The sequence below is a fragment of the Aulonocara sp. 'chitande type north' Nkhata Bay genome, linkage group LG17 (assembly GCF_057382095.1).
Source record: "Aulonocara sp. 'chitande type north' Nkhata Bay isolate Kocher_YH1m ecotype deep benthic linkage group LG17, A_spYH_male_GT1.1, whole genome shotgun sequence".
In the NCBI taxonomy this organism is placed as follows: domain Eukaryota; kingdom Metazoa; phylum Chordata; class Actinopteri; order Cichliformes; family Cichlidae; genus Aulonocara; species Aulonocara sp. 'chitande type north' Nkhata Bay.
Window position 1 is genome coordinate 42,352,218 of NC_141360.1, and position 16,716 is coordinate 42,368,933.

General features: G+C 42.5%; 2 protein-coding genes across 2 annotated transcripts in view; one reads left to right on the top strand and one right to left on the bottom strand.

Annotated features, from left to right (window-relative positions):
• cog5 (component of oligomeric golgi complex 5) overlaps positions 1-16,716 on the bottom strand; it is a 73,426-nt gene that overhangs the window by 28,124 nt on the left and 28,586 nt on the right. Inside the window, exon 7 of the mRNA XM_086268969.1 lies at positions 1,104-1,234. Coding sequence (XP_086125095.1) covers positions 1,104-1,234 — 131 coding nt within the window. The remainder of the gene's footprint in view (positions 1-1,103; positions 1,235-16,716) is intronic.
• LOC147310693 (G protein-coupled receptor 22-like) lies at positions 5,101-15,560 on the top strand. The gene is made up of 5 exons (XM_086268970.1): positions 5,101-5,318; positions 6,639-7,367; positions 10,026-10,170; positions 10,496-10,642; positions 13,665-15,560. Exons 3-5 carry the CDS (start codon positions 10,048-10,050, stop codon positions 14,715-14,717), a joined length of 1,323 nt encoding a protein of 440 aa, XP_086125096.1. The 5' UTR covers positions 5,101-5,318; positions 6,639-7,367; positions 10,026-10,047; the 3' UTR covers positions 14,718-15,560.

Sequence of the window (16,716 nt, forward strand, 5' to 3'; positions counted from 1 at the left end):
TTAGAGTCTGACAGGACATCAGACGAACCCTAACAGCGCTCTTCAGTGATGTTCATGAAAACAGAGTTACCCATAATATTAACATTATAGACTTTAGCCACTGTTTGTTTTTTTTAGATAAAGAAGAGCAGTGTGGGTTTTTTTGTTGTTGTGTTTTTTTACGTGGGTCAGTGGAGCTCCCACTCACCAGATGGGCTACAGGGTATCTGCTAGCAAAAATCAGAGGACTGAGGTGAATCTCCCACACAGCCCAGCCAGCACGTCCAAGCTTACATAACATTCACAACAAGCAACTGTGTAAGAAGCTGTCACTGTGTGTCCATACAGTACATACAGTATGTGTGATGTGTGCGTTTTTCATATGTGTACACACACACACACAGCAGTGGTCAGGATAAAAATACTTCTCCTGTGGGTGGAATACACCAGGGGGACAGAGGTAGGTGTGTGTGTGTGTGTGTGTGTGTGTGTGTGTGTGTGTGTGTGTGGTTTTCTATTTCTGGAGGAACGGCTTATTGTCTCGATGCAGACATAGACGTTCACAGGAACCTTACAGTCACAGTCTCCTACTAATCTCCACTCTGTCAGCAGCTGCAGACACTCCTCAGCATCTCTTTGGGTTCACACACCTAAACATGAAATAGCTCTAATGTTGTTATTTCTTCATCACCATAAATGAACTCTTCTTTCGTAGATGTTTCATTATCAAATATTGCAAAAAAAATGTATAACCTCTCCCATAACTGCTGTTTTTAAAGGATCACAAACGTACGATGCTATTTTGTGTTTAACATTTTCACTGCTGCTTGGTGAGAAGTATGTCACACTCTAACACGCACGCTACTCACAACAGCAGCATCTAAAAGCCGTCACATGGAAACACGGTACAGCTCTCACTGTGACTGCCAGCGACCTCCAGAAACCATTTGCCAACTGGTTTCAGAATAGCCACAACCAGTTAGTGGTTGCCAGGTGAAGACCGACTGGTCTCTCAGCCTGATAAGTCACTGACATTCTCCCTTAGGAGACTTAAATCTCAGGCAGCACACCGGGTCTCAGACAGCGCAGTACAGGTAGAAAACAAAAGAACGGAAATTTTCTACCTGGATTTCCATTCCTTGCTCCAGCAACCGCTTGGCCTGGTTCTCCACCTCGAGCCTGGCTCTGCTGATCAACAGCAAGTCGTTCTCGATCACCTCGATGCCACTCAGATCCACACCCTGCGACAGATAGTCTGGAGAAAGCACACAGGAGAATATTGAACGTGGATCTGTCAAAAGTTATTAAAGAGCAAAGCCTGAACTTTACCATCAACATGAGTCAGAATCTGCAATTTAAAACAGACACAAAGTATCTGACTGTTGATCCCGCACAGTCCCATACGGAGCACACAAGCATACAAACAATCTTTCCATTTAGAAACGGTCTCTATTTATTTTTTTGAATGCAATGTTGGACTTGCTGGGATAGGCTCCTCCCCCCTGTGACAGATGGATGTTTCCAGTACACGGCTATGTTTTGATAGATCGAGAGGACAGAAAAATAAAAGGACATCAGCTGTTGAATATGAGAAGAGAGGCGGAAAGAGTGACCGGGACTGATAACAACCCATTTCAGAGATGCTATTTGTCTAGAGAGAGAGAGAGAGAGAGAGAGAGTGTTTACAGGCAGGTGGCAGGATGAGGCACAGAGGACGAGGGAGTTGGACAGGAGCCACCTTCGAGTCAAACCGATCTGTTTGAAGCCTCAGACCCAGTGCGATGGTTTCCGTGATGAAACAGATGAGCTCCATGTCTCTTTGCCTCCTTCTAGGTTTGTGTTTAACAATGAAACTGGGTCTTTTCTGACTCGTGTCTAAATATGCACAGATAATGCAGGCCATGATGTGCTAGACCCAAAAGGAAAAATTTGACTTTTGTACACACGTGGTGAATTCATTCAGCGTATGAAATAGAGAACAAAGAGATAACAGTAAGAGCTACTCTATCACACCACGCATGGCAGGCCCAACTACACCCAATGAGCCTTCACTGCGGTTACTTCCGCATATTTGAGTGGTTTTACACCAGATGCCGTCCCTGATGCAATCCCATTATGATTCCCATCTCCACCCAGAAAAGAACCTGGGATCTTTGGCTTGTTAGGTGGATGTGTCAACCACTACAGTAGCCACTCTAATGGGACAGTGTTACACTTGCTTAGATGACCTTTGCAGAAAACAAGAGTCATGTGGATCTTCAGTAACGCACAAATGGCCTGGGATCTGTGGGATTTTTTTAAAGCACACAACTATTTGCATTGTTTACACACAGGACCAAGTGATGCATGGAGTAGACCAGTGATACTGAATGGAATAAGACCTAGAGGAACCATAGAGGAGACAACAGGGCTGCAGAGCTGGAGCTGCTGCAGTTCAAAGGGAACATAAGAACACGGTCACCCAGAGGCAGAACAATGAGAGCAGTATTACGCGCTTCATGGAAACGTAGCGTTTCCCAGACCACATTGCAGCAGTACCTGGCTTCTGTTTGGCCACACAGAGCTCCTCTGACTCGTTATCATTCCCAAAAAATTCATTAATACCTCCCTGTCAAAGCTGCCAAATCCTTAAATGACATTAAATATAGTTTGATTTTGCTCTGGACCCACGCGTCAGCCACAGAGACTATTTGGTTAGATGTGCAAGTGTGTCAGGAGAGACCACTGAAATATGCCTCTCGCTTTACAGTGTTTCTCATACACACCAGAAATGGCACTGGGTGAATGTCAAACATCACGCTGTTATGACCAAGTGTCATATACTGGACGCTCGGTAATCACAGCAGCTTGGAAACACACCTCAAACTTCTCAGTTTCAAAGGGGCTTTAATTTCATGAGATGCTTCACCTCCCATCTGAGAAGGTGATGATGAAACGTCTTCAGGAACCTTAAAGAAGTCCAGACCCTTTTCTTTCCAAGCTCCTTAGACCACGATGACCTTCTGACTGAGAACGTACGGTTACAGTGTAACCTCGGTTCTCTTAGTGAGAGACTCTCTCTCCACACCGTTACATATGTAACGGTGTGGAGAGAGAGTCTTGATATGCTAGAGAACCTTTAAATTTCAAGCTGAAATAATCCGTTTCTATGCAGATGTTTCAGCTAATTAGCAAAGTTTTTATGAGCCCATACTCATGGTCCTCCTGATAAGCAAACAAACAAGATCGAATAAAAGAAACCTTTATCAGGTCAGCTCACATCTGCACTAAAAGACAAAGGGAAGCATTGAAATAGAAATAAAACTGAGAAATGGATCCATTTGTTACTGTGAAACGTCAAACATACCAAACAAAAACAGGAGACAAAATGACTTTCTTCAAGCTGAACTTAGAAAGATTCTCTGACAAATACTTTGTTGATAAAAGGGGAGATGTGTTGTAACACAAAGCAGACAGCTCTGCAGGAAGTTTTATTTTTAGCTTTCAAGAAGAAGAATGCCTGAAACATCTTTGTAAACACAGCACGTAAAGAAGCACAGAGACTGTGCAGCTGCTGAGCTCAAGGCTATCACAACTAGTCCTTCTGTTTGTCCATTTGCTTAAAGGCACAATGTCAATGATCTCTAATCTTTGGGTATTAGCTCTCCCTCATACATCCTAAGCATTTCAAATAAATACATAATAAAACCAAAGAAATTCATTACCCGTGAAATTAATCTGAATAGGTTTGCACTTAAAGAACCGTATATTTGGCTGGTGGGTGTTCTCATATAAACACACAAGATAAAAAGCTGTTCTTAACAATAATAATAATAATAATAAAAAAGCAACTGGGGGTGTTCATGAGGATGAGCGAGATGGGGAGACAGTTCAAAGATATACCTCTATACTCATCAAAATATTCTTGTTTTCACACAAAACTAGGATGTTTGGATGTTATTTAGTGCTTACCTGCTTCCTCTGCAGTTTCAAAGATGGAGCGAGCTCTGAAGTTGTTCAGGGATGACTGTTGGATTTGTGTGTGAAGTATTTGTGCACCGGCATTATTTGTAAACCAAATGTGTGAAGCTTGGACTCTTGGCAATAAAAATGAGACTCTCCCTCTGAAGCCTAACGTCAGTGTCTGTTAATATGGCATTTGTCATACAAAGTTGGTTGTGTATTCCTGAAAACACACTTTTGCTTTCAATGTGCACGTCTGTTTGAAATAGTGGAGACGACGTGTCACTACATTTATGAGCTCTGCCGTGCTTAGAGCAGCATAAGAGTTTAAACTGAGTTTGTGTTCGGTCTCCTTCCATTGTTTTCTCTCACATTTCATGTAAATTGTCATCAGAGAAAAAGCCTGTATTCAGTTCCTCTTCATAACCCCGGGGTCGGCCATCTCTCTCCTGCTAAACACCTGATGTGGCTGAGAACAGGTGGACTGCAGAGACCATCATCCCTGTTACATTTCTTGAATAAACAGATGAAGAGCAGCAGCCAGATGTAGTGAAAAATCATGTTCACCCTACACAAAACAGACACGGTCCTGATCTGAATTCTGATCCAACGTGTCGGGGTTGGCTTTGTCTGGTGGTGCTGTTGTTGCCATGCCAATGACAAGTAGCTCTAATTAGTGCACTCGCGAGCTACGCCGCAGATACGCACGGCGAGCAATAAGGGCAACACCGCAGCTACTTGAATGGTAGCCAGATCGGGACAATTAAGCATGCAGCATCGGGCAGGTGCTTTGCAAACACAAACACCGGAGGAGTGGCCAAAGTCCTGACAGGAAAGATGCTGTCGTTGGTATCGTCATGGCCACTGCTTTAATGAGGGCAAACAAACTTATGGGGAGATGGTGCAGAAGAAAAGGGAAACAAACAATGACTCCTGCATGCTGGAAACTTATTACAAGCAGCTCAAAACACATATACAGTACAGGAAGAAACAAAGCATGAGAGCGGGAAAAACATTAGGAGAACGTCTGCTTTGTAAACCCAATTAGTTAAGCGCAAAAGAGCAAAAAGAAAAAAAAGAGCAGGAAAAGATGGTTTGATGGTGGGGGGTGATGGAGGGGGCGGGAGCAGTGGATGAGTGGGATGGGCTACTAGAGGTGGAAACGGAGACAGGCTGACAGAAGAAGCGAAGCAGAGCGCAGAGAGGGGGAGGCAGGGCTGTGGTCTTACGAGTCCCTCGCTCTCTCTCTGGAGTTGCATGCAGACAGATTTCCACCCAGAAAGGATTCAACAGTGTGATCGCTGCACGACGGACTACTGAGCTGAACCTCACATCACCTGAGGCCACTGCACTACCTCACCTGAGGATGAAGGATCACTGAGAGATGATCTCAGCAGGTAAACTAATGCACATCATCATCATCATCATATAGTGCTGCTCTGACAGCATGTGAATGTGCTGCACCGTAAAAGGAATTCATTTGTAGATAAACACACACAGCGTGCTGACATGTTGCTGAGCTGTGAGTCACGATTTTCCAGCAGTGATTATTCCGAGCGGAGAATAATTAGACCAAATGAGCGGCTGGCAAGCAGCAACAAACACTTCTTATAAGATAAATGCAGCAACTTTGCTGCCCCCTGAGGAGATGGACACAACAAAATGCTGATACAACACCAAACTCATTTACATGCGTCTTTAGGCTGAGGTCAGTAGGACAAACCTTATCATGTCACAGATAATATGAGCTTAAATAAAAGAGTAATTTTGTGTTCTCAAAGGGGCATTTTTAAGATTACACTACAGCAAATGAAGGTGTTGAACTCTGCTTGGGGACAAACGTGTTGACGAAAAGTCTGAGCTCACAGCACACAGATGTGCTGCAGCTAACACTTATTATTTGTTCAATGTGCAAAAATACTGATGTACCTGAAATTTACCCTGTTTTTAATCAGTGAAGACACCAGATTTATACATTTAGGTATTTTTAATCTTTTAGAATAATCAAAATGGCGCATGCACTGTTGGCTCCAGTAATGTTTTCAGAAATGTATGAATCCTACATTTACATGAGGAATATTGGACCAGGTGTGGCATGATGCCATCATTTCTGGTTTTAGATTAGATTTTTTGTGAGTACAATTTAATTCATTCAAAGTTCAATTACTCAACTGTAGGTCTGTGAAGGTTCTCAGTCATCCAGGTCATCGTAGTCTAAGGAGCTTCTTCAGTTCTAAGGAACTGAAGAAGCTCCTTTGACCACTCAACTGTAGGGAAATTTGGATCTCTATCAGGAATTATCTGATCCGATTAAGACCAGACAGTTTAAGTTCAGATATAGTCATGTGGTGACAAACCGATGTGTGCTCTGTTTTTGACCCATCAGTGTCGTTTCATACACATGAATTAAATTCAGTTTTATGTATACAGTGCCAAACCTCAACAACAGTCGCCTTGGTTGTACTGCAGAGAACCAGCTCGCAGTATTCAGCACTCATTTTGTGAACACCACATGATGAGAACCATCAAAGACAAAAGGCAAGGCATCAAAAACTGATTAAACGCAGACTGTGCACATGAAGAAGACGGCAGAGGGACCAGGCCATGTGTTAGAGGATGATCAACCAGTTGAGTTAAATGATAGAGATGTGATGTGACATCCAGACCAGGAGGAAAACATTTCCTAATAAAAAATATTTCACCTTTTCCTGCCCTAGGGTCATATGGAATTTGACTGAGGAGGAGCACAAATCCTGATGACAGAGGGACATGGCAAAATTCTCTGCTTCAATCAGTTCTTCCAGTCTATGAATGATAAATCAGTGGATGGACTCCGTTAGTCCGACTGGTATATAAGGACTCTCTGTGCATGTGTGACTATCTCGGTGCTGACCTTGGTGCAACACTCCCTGCCCTTGGACCACAGGCCTCTAAAGTTCAGAGCAACAATCAAACAACCTTCCTTCCCCCCATTTTCAACCTTCTCCTTTCAGTGTTGTGCAGAACACGAGAACCTGACAAAGTCTCACAGGTGCGTTAGCCCCTAACGGGACTTTCATAATCTCCAAAGATCAAAAGCTGAATATGTCCTGAAAAGCTGGAAGCAGAGCAGAGAGGAGGATTGTTTTGGTGCTGGCATCATTTTCAGGCAGAGATGACACTGGAGGCAACAGTTTAAGCACAACGGACAATGACAGGACAGAGCTTTACATGAAAGACGCCATTGATGTTAGTTCACTGGTGCAAATCACATGCACCCCGAAGAGGGGTGGGTGTGCACTGCACAGACTTTTACCACTGGATAACTGGAACCAGTATCCCTGAACATCAAAAGCTGCAAAAGAGATGGATCAAACAAATGAACTTTACCAAGTCCGGAGACAGTGGAGTGGTCCAACATGCTTCTAATACTGCTAAGCTGGAGAGGACACTGCTAGGAGGAAGTGGTGAGTTTAAACCTCTCGTGTCAGTCTTAGACAGAGGTGTGGACTCGAGTCACATGACTTGGACTCGAGTCAGACTCGAGTCATTAATTTTATGACTTTAGACTTGACTTGAAAAAATGTTGTAAGACTTGTGACTTGACTTGGACTTTTACACCAATGACTTGGGACTTGAATTGGACTTGAACCGGTTTACTTGAAAAGACTTGATATTTTACCCCAAATATAAAATTTAACACGCATATTATATAGAGATTGAAAATGTGACGTCATTCACGGGTAGAACCGCAAAGGATTCTGGGAACTCGTGGCAAGCGGTACTAGCGCACGCAGGCTTTCAATTAAAATCAGTTACACAGCGATAAAAAAGAAACACAAAAATGTCAAGAAGCTGTTGTATTATTAACTGCAATAGCCGGTCTCATGACAGCCACGGGAAGCCGACGGGTAAAGAGATCGGTTGTTATCGGATTACGTCGTTGAAGAGAAATTGTTCGAGCCATGTTTCCGAAGTAATAAAGAGGCGACTGGATTGCAGCCATTCAAAGACCAATTATAACGTCCCAGAACTCTCCAGCTCACAGGTTAGTCTGCTCCAAGCATTTACACAAAGGTCAGTCTGCTGTTGTAGTTAATGCGTCATTTTTCTTAACATAATTGGTGATATAGGTTACAAGCAAGTCTGGCGCTGAACAGAAATTGTCGCGCTATGCTCCTTTATTTATTGTGTTTATTGTGCATAAATAGTGAATTGTCCTGACACAATATTGCGTTTCGCTTCTGTTATTATGGTACATTGACAAAAACATATACTTTTATTCACAGGATAAAACAGGTTTTTTGTATCACTAATTGCCCAGTACGATTACAGCATACAGTATTATTGTCACTGCTACATTTCTGTGATGCTACCAGAAATTATTTCCACTACTAATTAATTACCGTTGAGCTCAAAGGTCCTATTAATAAACGGTTAAGGAATGTGTATTTATGACGACGATTTGTGAGACTGGTAAACTTATGATACATACGATGGTCTTTACTTTCTACACGGTGCATTTCAAGGTCCTGCACCCATCCGTCGGTAAACTGTACCTGGGCTTGTTGCAGTGACCGGAAGTTACTAAACTTCATGAGTGTATGCACTCACTCCAAGAACCGTATGATTATAAATATGCATATAAATATGCTACGATGAGATAGCTGACTTCATCTAACTAGCAAATGTTTTCCAGGCTCTGTTGGTGATGCAGTTTTTTTAATGTGTATGATATTTTTGTCATGCGATTTTAAAGCCGGTCCTACAACCGCATCCAAGAATAACATGCAGCTTATCTCAGAACTGTCGGTGAAAATTATTCTTGGAGCTAGGTTTAATTGAGCTGCATTTTAAAGAGGTGCAATTTCACAATTTGTGTATATTTTCTAAGTTCACTATTTTGTCATGTGTTGAGAAAAACACAGATTTAAAAATTACATGGTCTAATATTTACATTTAGCATAACTGCAACATTATTTTTTCATTTTTTTTTTAAAGACTCGAAAGGACTTGAAATTCAAAGTTTCAGACTTGTGACTTTACTTGGACTTTTACACCAGTGACTTGAGACTCGACTCTGACTTGCCTGACATTACTTGAGACTTGACTTGAGACTTGAGGATAAAGACTTGAGACTTACTTGAGACTTGCAAAACAATGACTTGGTCCCACCTCTGGTCTTAGACGATTACAGTTGACTTGTTCCCAACGAGAACACTACAAGTCCTAAAGCTAAAGAACCTGGGTGTACGTGGAACCAATGAAAATGTGTGTTCAAGGCAAAACAAATATATACATAAATGTTTTTATAGATATTTTATATATTAAACAGCTACACTAATGGAAAGCTTACTTTCACTTGGCGTGGCTGTAAACATGGAAAATAACTACAGTAACTGCAAAAAAAATGTTAAAAACACTCGAGTAAAAGGTCACTGGCTGTTCTCTTCACACACCTGGCCAATAACGACATGCTTTTCTTGGTTAAAGCACTGCTCTTTATACAAACATGTGTCCAGTTCCACTTTGGTAAAATCATTTTAAGCCTTCTGGAGTCTTAGAAATGTTCTAATACAAACTAACCTAACCTTAACCATTGGCACATGTATTTGATGTTCAGGGTTTTCTTTCCCGTTTGACTGCAGCTATCCAAAGACCGTCTTTGGTTTTTACCGAACCCTTTTCAAATTTCTACTAAATGAATTCCTGCATTTTGCTGGTGAATGATCCTTTCAGTCTGAAATCTTATCACACACTTACCCCATCCATTTCTGACGTTTTCAAGACAACGAATAATCATCATGAAAAAGACATGCAAGCAGTTCTGAAGATATAATAGTGTCTTTAATTATGACCGCTTAACACTGATTTCTTTAACTTGGTTTCCACTGTGAAGTATACATTACTTAAATTAGATTTTCAACAAGCACAATTAAATGATCAAAGAGTAGCAATGTCACGCAAGGGGAAAGCTTTGTGCTTGTAGACGATCCATTCTTCACTAAAACCAAGCGCAGTGTCCTTTGCAGGGTTTGCCGGTTTGATGACACTTGAACAAATCTTTCATATAACTAAGCTTTCACACTTCTGAACAGTCTGTGTTTGTGCAAACTACTCTTCAGGCCTCTTCCTCCTATCAAGATAATGCACACGTCCTCAGTGTTGATGTCTGCAGCCACCATGAGCAACACGACTGTGCTTGACACCGCTGACCCATCTGATCTTGACATGAACTCTTCTGAGGAAATATATCCCATCAGCTTCCAGGTATTGCTGCACCCTTATAGACGCATCTTAGATTGAACTTCAAAAGGAGATCAGAGACTCTGTGACCTCCTTTAACTTCTTTAATAAAATGTTTCTAATATAGGTGCTTTTAAGTAATAAAATTATATTATTGTTTTTAAACATCTGATGTCTTCTCACATCGGTTTCTTTTATCAGCAATTTCATTTTATTATTATTACTATTATTAGTAATATTACACAGCTGTAGGATATTTGCTTACAGTCAAATAAAAAATACGTAATTTAACTTCTACAAAATGTTCAATGAAGCGCCCTCATATCCTCCAATGTCTTTCTGTCGACAGGCTTCTCTGACAGGCTTCTTGCTGTTGGAGATCATTCTGGGTCTGAGCTCCAACCTCACTGTGCTGATCCTCTACTGTATGAAGCAGAACCTCATCAGCTCCGTGTCCAACATCATCACCATGAACCTGCATGTGGTTGATGTGTTGGTGAGTAGGGATGTGCGCCAAAAACAGCTTCACAGCTCTGCTTGCATTGATCACACTATGTGCTCACTGTGTCAGGCAACTGGTTTATCAGTAACTCAAGTAATCCAACAACGAGCTCCAATTCAAACCATCATGTGTCAGAAAGGCATAAACAGCCTCATACCAAAGTAATATCAGCACAGCAGATAATGAAAAGCTGAGTGCGAACATGACAGTGAGGAACACAAAAATGTGCATTTTAGCCTCATTCTTATTTATGCACACACTGCCGTTACCTGCTCCAGCGCCCAATGACCTCTGAAGAAGGCCAACGCCATTTCCTCCACTGCAGTCATCGTTTCCACTAACAACACTATCAGAGTCAGCTGCTAAGAGGCATTTCATAGCACTATGGGTTACCACTGAACGATTCTGAGGTTCTCACATCATTGAGAACGATTATGTCACTAACGTTTGTTTTCTAAGAGTGTAGTGTTGTTTAACTGCTCTACAGGGGAAGACCCTGCAGGTGGAGTGGATGTGATGAATCATAGTCAGCCCATTAATAATACTGTATTTTTAAAAATCCTATGTACTAACCTCGCTAAACCCATATTTTTAAATGTCATGCAAAAACACAAACTTGTAGCACATATCTGCATCTCCATTACAAGCATGTGAATAGGTTCAGAGACTGAAAGCAGCAGTACATTTTGTCCAATTAAAGTTGACACTGAACCTTTTGTTGAGCAGGTAGATGAAACCATATGTAAACAGTAGGGGTGCAACGATACACAAAATTCACGGTTCGGTTCGGTTCGATACTTTGGTGTCACGGTTCGATATTTTTTCGATACAAAAAAATGTTCATGCCTTTTTAATTTGTCATTTATTAAAATTATAAATATATATTTTAACTCAAAAGTACAGTTTTTAAATTTAACCCTAACCCTTGTGCGTGTTTTTTTATTTTGACAGCGAATGCGCACCTGCGGACCACTTATGTGCAGCCCTGGTTATTTAGCTCGTCATATCGCAGCCACAGAAATTCTTTTGTCCATGAAACCATAAAGCTGCACTTTCTTTTTGCCTTATAGTCTGATTTGTCATAACTTCTCCGTTTTGTGGTAAGCTTTTCTTTGGCTGTCACTTCTTCACCCTGACCTGTCTTATTTGGCTCAGCAGAACTGAAATATATATCCTGCTGCTTTTACACACGGACTCACATAAGCTCAGCGATTCTCTGCGCGATCAACCTCTCACATGTTTAAGCTGCGGGAGATTTCACTTGTCATGTTTGCATAGTAAGCTAACGATTAATAAGACGATGTCAGAGGAATTGGTGCACAAATTATCATCACTCACAGATCAGTGCTGTCGCTCTCTATACATAGTTTGCACGATTGCAAAGTGAAAGCAAAAAAACAAGCGCAAATTCAAACGCGACTTCAATATGTCACATATTGACAGTGGCTCACCGATGCCAATGACATAATTACCCAGCTACATTTCCGAAAGAATGCAAAAGCATTGACGTATATTTTTCCTTCCTACAATAGCCCGACGGGCAGGGCAGAGAGATTTTGGTAGCCCGACTGGAAAAATCGCTAGCCCCAGGACGTCAGGCTAGCGATATTGCGAGCCCTGTATCTGATTGAGGAATCACTCATCTTTGGAAAAGAGAGTTTATTACAGAGAAATGTCTCTTTCCAAAATAAAAGCTATACTATCCGCTTCTTCTGGGCTATATTCTCAGCAGCATAAGGAGAATCATGTGCTAACGGCTGTCTAAATGACTCGGCTAAAGTTAGTAGCATGCTTGTTGTATTTGTCTTTGCACTAGGATGATGTCGGCGTAAATGTGCAGTCATATTCGTTGTGTTCCCACTAGTGCTTTCAGGTTAATCTCGTTGAAATGACCTTAACGCCACAACACGGCAAATCTCCGTTAACGAGCTACCCCTGATCGCCCCGTGCATGGGGCTAGACGGCCAACACGTTAACAAGCTAACTGCGCTAACACACTAGTTCCCACCCATGTAATTGAGCATTGCGTGGCACATCCAACATACTGTTTTACTTTAGTCCATGACTCGCTTACCTTCAGAGTCATGCGTCACATGAAAACCAAAATAATTCCAAACGCCAGATCTGAATGAGGGTGGGGGAGGTTCAATTTGCCATGTTGCAAGGAGAGCTTAACTTCTGTCTCGCTAGCTTGCACTGCGCTCTTCCTTCTGACGATGCTGTCTGTGTTGAGCGCTCAGTGGATCTGCGCTCGACAGTGCAGCCTAGGCGGAGTAGTCGAACGCAGATTCACTGAGCGCTCAACACAGACAGCATCGTCAGAAGGAAAGTTGATAAAATAAATTACAAATTTTGTATTGTTCGATACATATGCGTACCGAACCGAAAGCACTGTATCAAACGGTTCAATATCGATACGAATATTGCAGGGTCTTTATCAAAAACTCGTCCCCAGTTTGGCTGTGCACAGTTCTGATTGTCATATTTAACTGTATGTTTCTTTTCTTCCTGCCCACTCCTGTTTATCAACAGCAGCAGAGGTATACCAAGGTTAATACAGGCAATTAATACCAAACAACACTGTGGGAAAAAACTTAAACAGTTAACAGAAATGCATATTAAAAATACTGGTAGCTGCCAGTGTTACCCCTCAGCCTCACAGTAGATAGATATGATTTCCTTCTTATCTTATTGCAAGATTTTCAGGAAACCAAACCTCTGACCTCGACCTTAAGGTCGAGGTCACTGAAATTTGAGCTCATCTGAGATGTTTAACAGTTGTGCCTATGGTATGAATTTTACAATCCTACGTGGCTTCTTTCTCAAGCTATCGGATTCAGAAAGTTGGTTGCCCGCTCAACAATAACTCATCAGCCTTTTACAGCCGAGGGATAAAAACTGGACTTGGAGGAAAAAATTAAAGAATAAATTCAATAAGCCTGCCTTTAACCAATACATGAAATAAAATCAAACATGTTGCATTTGGGACATGATCTGTCTCCGTCTCTACTTCCAGATATGCGTGTGCTGCATCCCACTGACAACTATGGTGATTCTGATTCCACTGGAGGTGGACACAGCCATGATGTGCTGCTTCCATGAAGCCTGCGTCTCCTTCACGAGTGTAGCAACCGCCGCTAATGTCCTAGCCATCACCGTGGACCGTTATGACATCTCAGTACGTCCAGCGAACCGTGTGCTTACAATGGGCCGAGCTGTGGTTCTGCTGGGATCCATCTGGGCTTTATCCTTTTTCAGTTTCCTCGTTCCATTCATGGAAGTGGGCTTCTTTATCAGATCCAGTTCATATCTTTTGAACCAGACTACAGTGGTGACTGTACCTCATACAAATGAGTACTACACAGAGGTGGGTCTGTACTATCACTTGCTAGCACAGATTCCTATATTCTTTTTCACAGCTGTTGTAATGCTGGTGACTTACTACAAGATTCTTCAGGCTCTTAACATTCGCATTGGAACACGGTTTCAGAACAACTTGCCTAAAAAGAAGCAAAAGAGCAAAAACACCATCTCTCTTAGCACTGCAACACAAGCAGAGTCAACTGAGGTTTCACAGAGCAGTACAGGTGTCAGGGCAGGTGGAAATGCACCTTTGGGCATGCGAGCATCAGTGTCTGTGATTATTGCACTAAGACGAGCCGTAAAACGTCATCGAGAGAGAAGGGAGAGGCAGAAACGAGTCTTCAGAATGTCTCTTCTCATCATTTCCACGTTCTTATTTTGTTGGACTCCAATAACTGTACTCAACACGATCATCCTCAGTACTGGACCCAGTGATCTGGCTGATCGCCTCCGCCTGGGTTTCTTGGTAATGGCCTATGGAACCACCATCTTTCACCCACTCCTCTACGCCTTCACCCGGCAGAAGTTCCAAAAGGTTTTGAAGAGCAAGATGAAGAAGAGGGTGGTGTCTGTTGTTGAAGCTGACCCTACACCAAACAATGTGGTCATACATAACTCATGGATCGACCCCAGGAGAAACAAGAAGGTCACCTTTGAGGACACAGATGCCAGACAAAAATGTCTATGTTCACAGGACGCAGAGTAATGGGGCTAGCTCAAATGTAAATATGTCAAATATATACAATATATTGCTAAAAGGGAGATGGAGATGGAACAGGGGAGAAAAACTAAAGCTAAAATGGTGTGCTGATTAAACAATGGAATGCTTACACTATATTGCCAAAAATATTCCATATTATCAACAAAGAATTCAATTCTGGATTTAACAGGAAGTCAATGAAGGGAAGCCAATACAGGAGAAATCTGCTCTCTCTTTCTAGTCTGACTCTTGCTGCAGCATTTTGGATCAGCTGAAGGCTTTTCAGGGAGTTTTTAGGACTTCCTGATAATAATGAATTACAGTCGTCCAGCCTGGAAGTAATAAATGCATGAACTAGTTTTTCAGCGTCACTCTGAGACAGGATATTTCTAACTTTAGAGATGTTGCACAAATGGAAGAACGCAGTCTTACATATTTGTTTAATAGGTGCGTTGAAGGACATGTCCTGGTCAAAAATGACTCCAAGGTTCCTCACAGTGTTACTGGAGGCCAAGGTAATGCCATCCAGAGTAAGAATCTGGTTAGATACCATATTTCTAAGCTTTTCAGGGCCGAGTACAATAACCTCAGTTTGATCTGAAGTAAGAAGCAGAAAGTTAGCGGCCATCCAGGTCTTTATGTCTTTAAGACATTCCTGCAGTTTAACTCATTGGTGTGTGTTATCTGGCTTCATGGACAGATAGAGCTGGGTGTCATCTGCATAGCAGTGTAAATGTATGCTATGTCTTCTAATGATGCTGCCTAAGGGAAGCATGTATAATGTAAACAGAATTGGTCCTAGCACTGAACCCTGTGGAACTCCATAATTAACCTCAGTGTGTGAAGAGGACTCTCCATTTACATGCACAAACTGGAGTCTATTAGATAGATATGATACAAACCACTGCAGCACAGTACCTGTAATACCTACAGCATGTTCTAATCGCTCTAATAGGATATTATGGTCGACAGTATCGAACGCTGCACTGAGGTCTAGCAGGACAAGCACAGAGATGAGTCCACTGTCAGAGGCCATAAGAAGATCATTTGTAACCTTCACTAAAGCTGTTTCTGTGCTGTGATGAGCTCTGAAACCTGACTGAAACTCTTCAAATAAACCTCTGCAGATGATCTGTTAGCTGTTTGACAACTACTCTTTCAAGGATGTTTGATATGAAAGGAAGGTTGGAGATTGGCCTATAATTAGCTAAGACTGCTGGGTCTAGAGATGCTTTTTGAGTAAAGGTTTAACTACAGCCAGCTTGAAGGCCTGTGGTACATAGCCGATTATTAGAGATAGGTTGATCATATTTAAGATTGAAGCATTAATTAATGGCAGGACTTCTTTGAGGACGCCAGGTGGACACAAGAGGTGAAGGGAGCCACCAGGCTGAAGAAGGAGTCCCATCGGGCTTGGTTAGCCTGTGGGACTCCGGAGGCAGCCGACAGGCACCGACATGCCAAGCAGAACGCGGCGCGGGCAGTGGCTGAAGCAAAAACTCGGGTGTGGGAGGAGTTTGGAGAGGCCATGGAAAAAGACTTTCGGACTGTCTCGAAGAGATTCTGGCAAACCGTCAGGCGTCTCAGGAGGGGAAAGCGGTGCTCTACCTGCACTGTGTATAGTGCTGGCGGAGCGCTGCTGACTTCGACTGAGAAAATTGTCAGGCGGTGGAAGGAATACTTCGAGGACCTGCATAATCCCACTGATGCGTCTTCCGAGGAGGAAGCAGAGTCTGGGGATGAGGGGAATGACCCGTCAATTTCTGGAGGCGAGGTCACTGAGGCAGTTAAACAACTCCTTGGTGGCAGAGCCCCTGGTGTTGATGAGGTCCGCCCCGAGGTCCTGAAGGCTCTGGACATGTAGGGCTGTCCTGGTTGACACGCCTCTACAATGTTGCTCGGAAATCAGGGGCAGTACCCCTGGACTGGCAGACCACGTGGTCCCCATCTTTAAGAAGGGGGACCAGAGGGTGTGTTCCAACTACAGGGGGATCACACTCAGCCT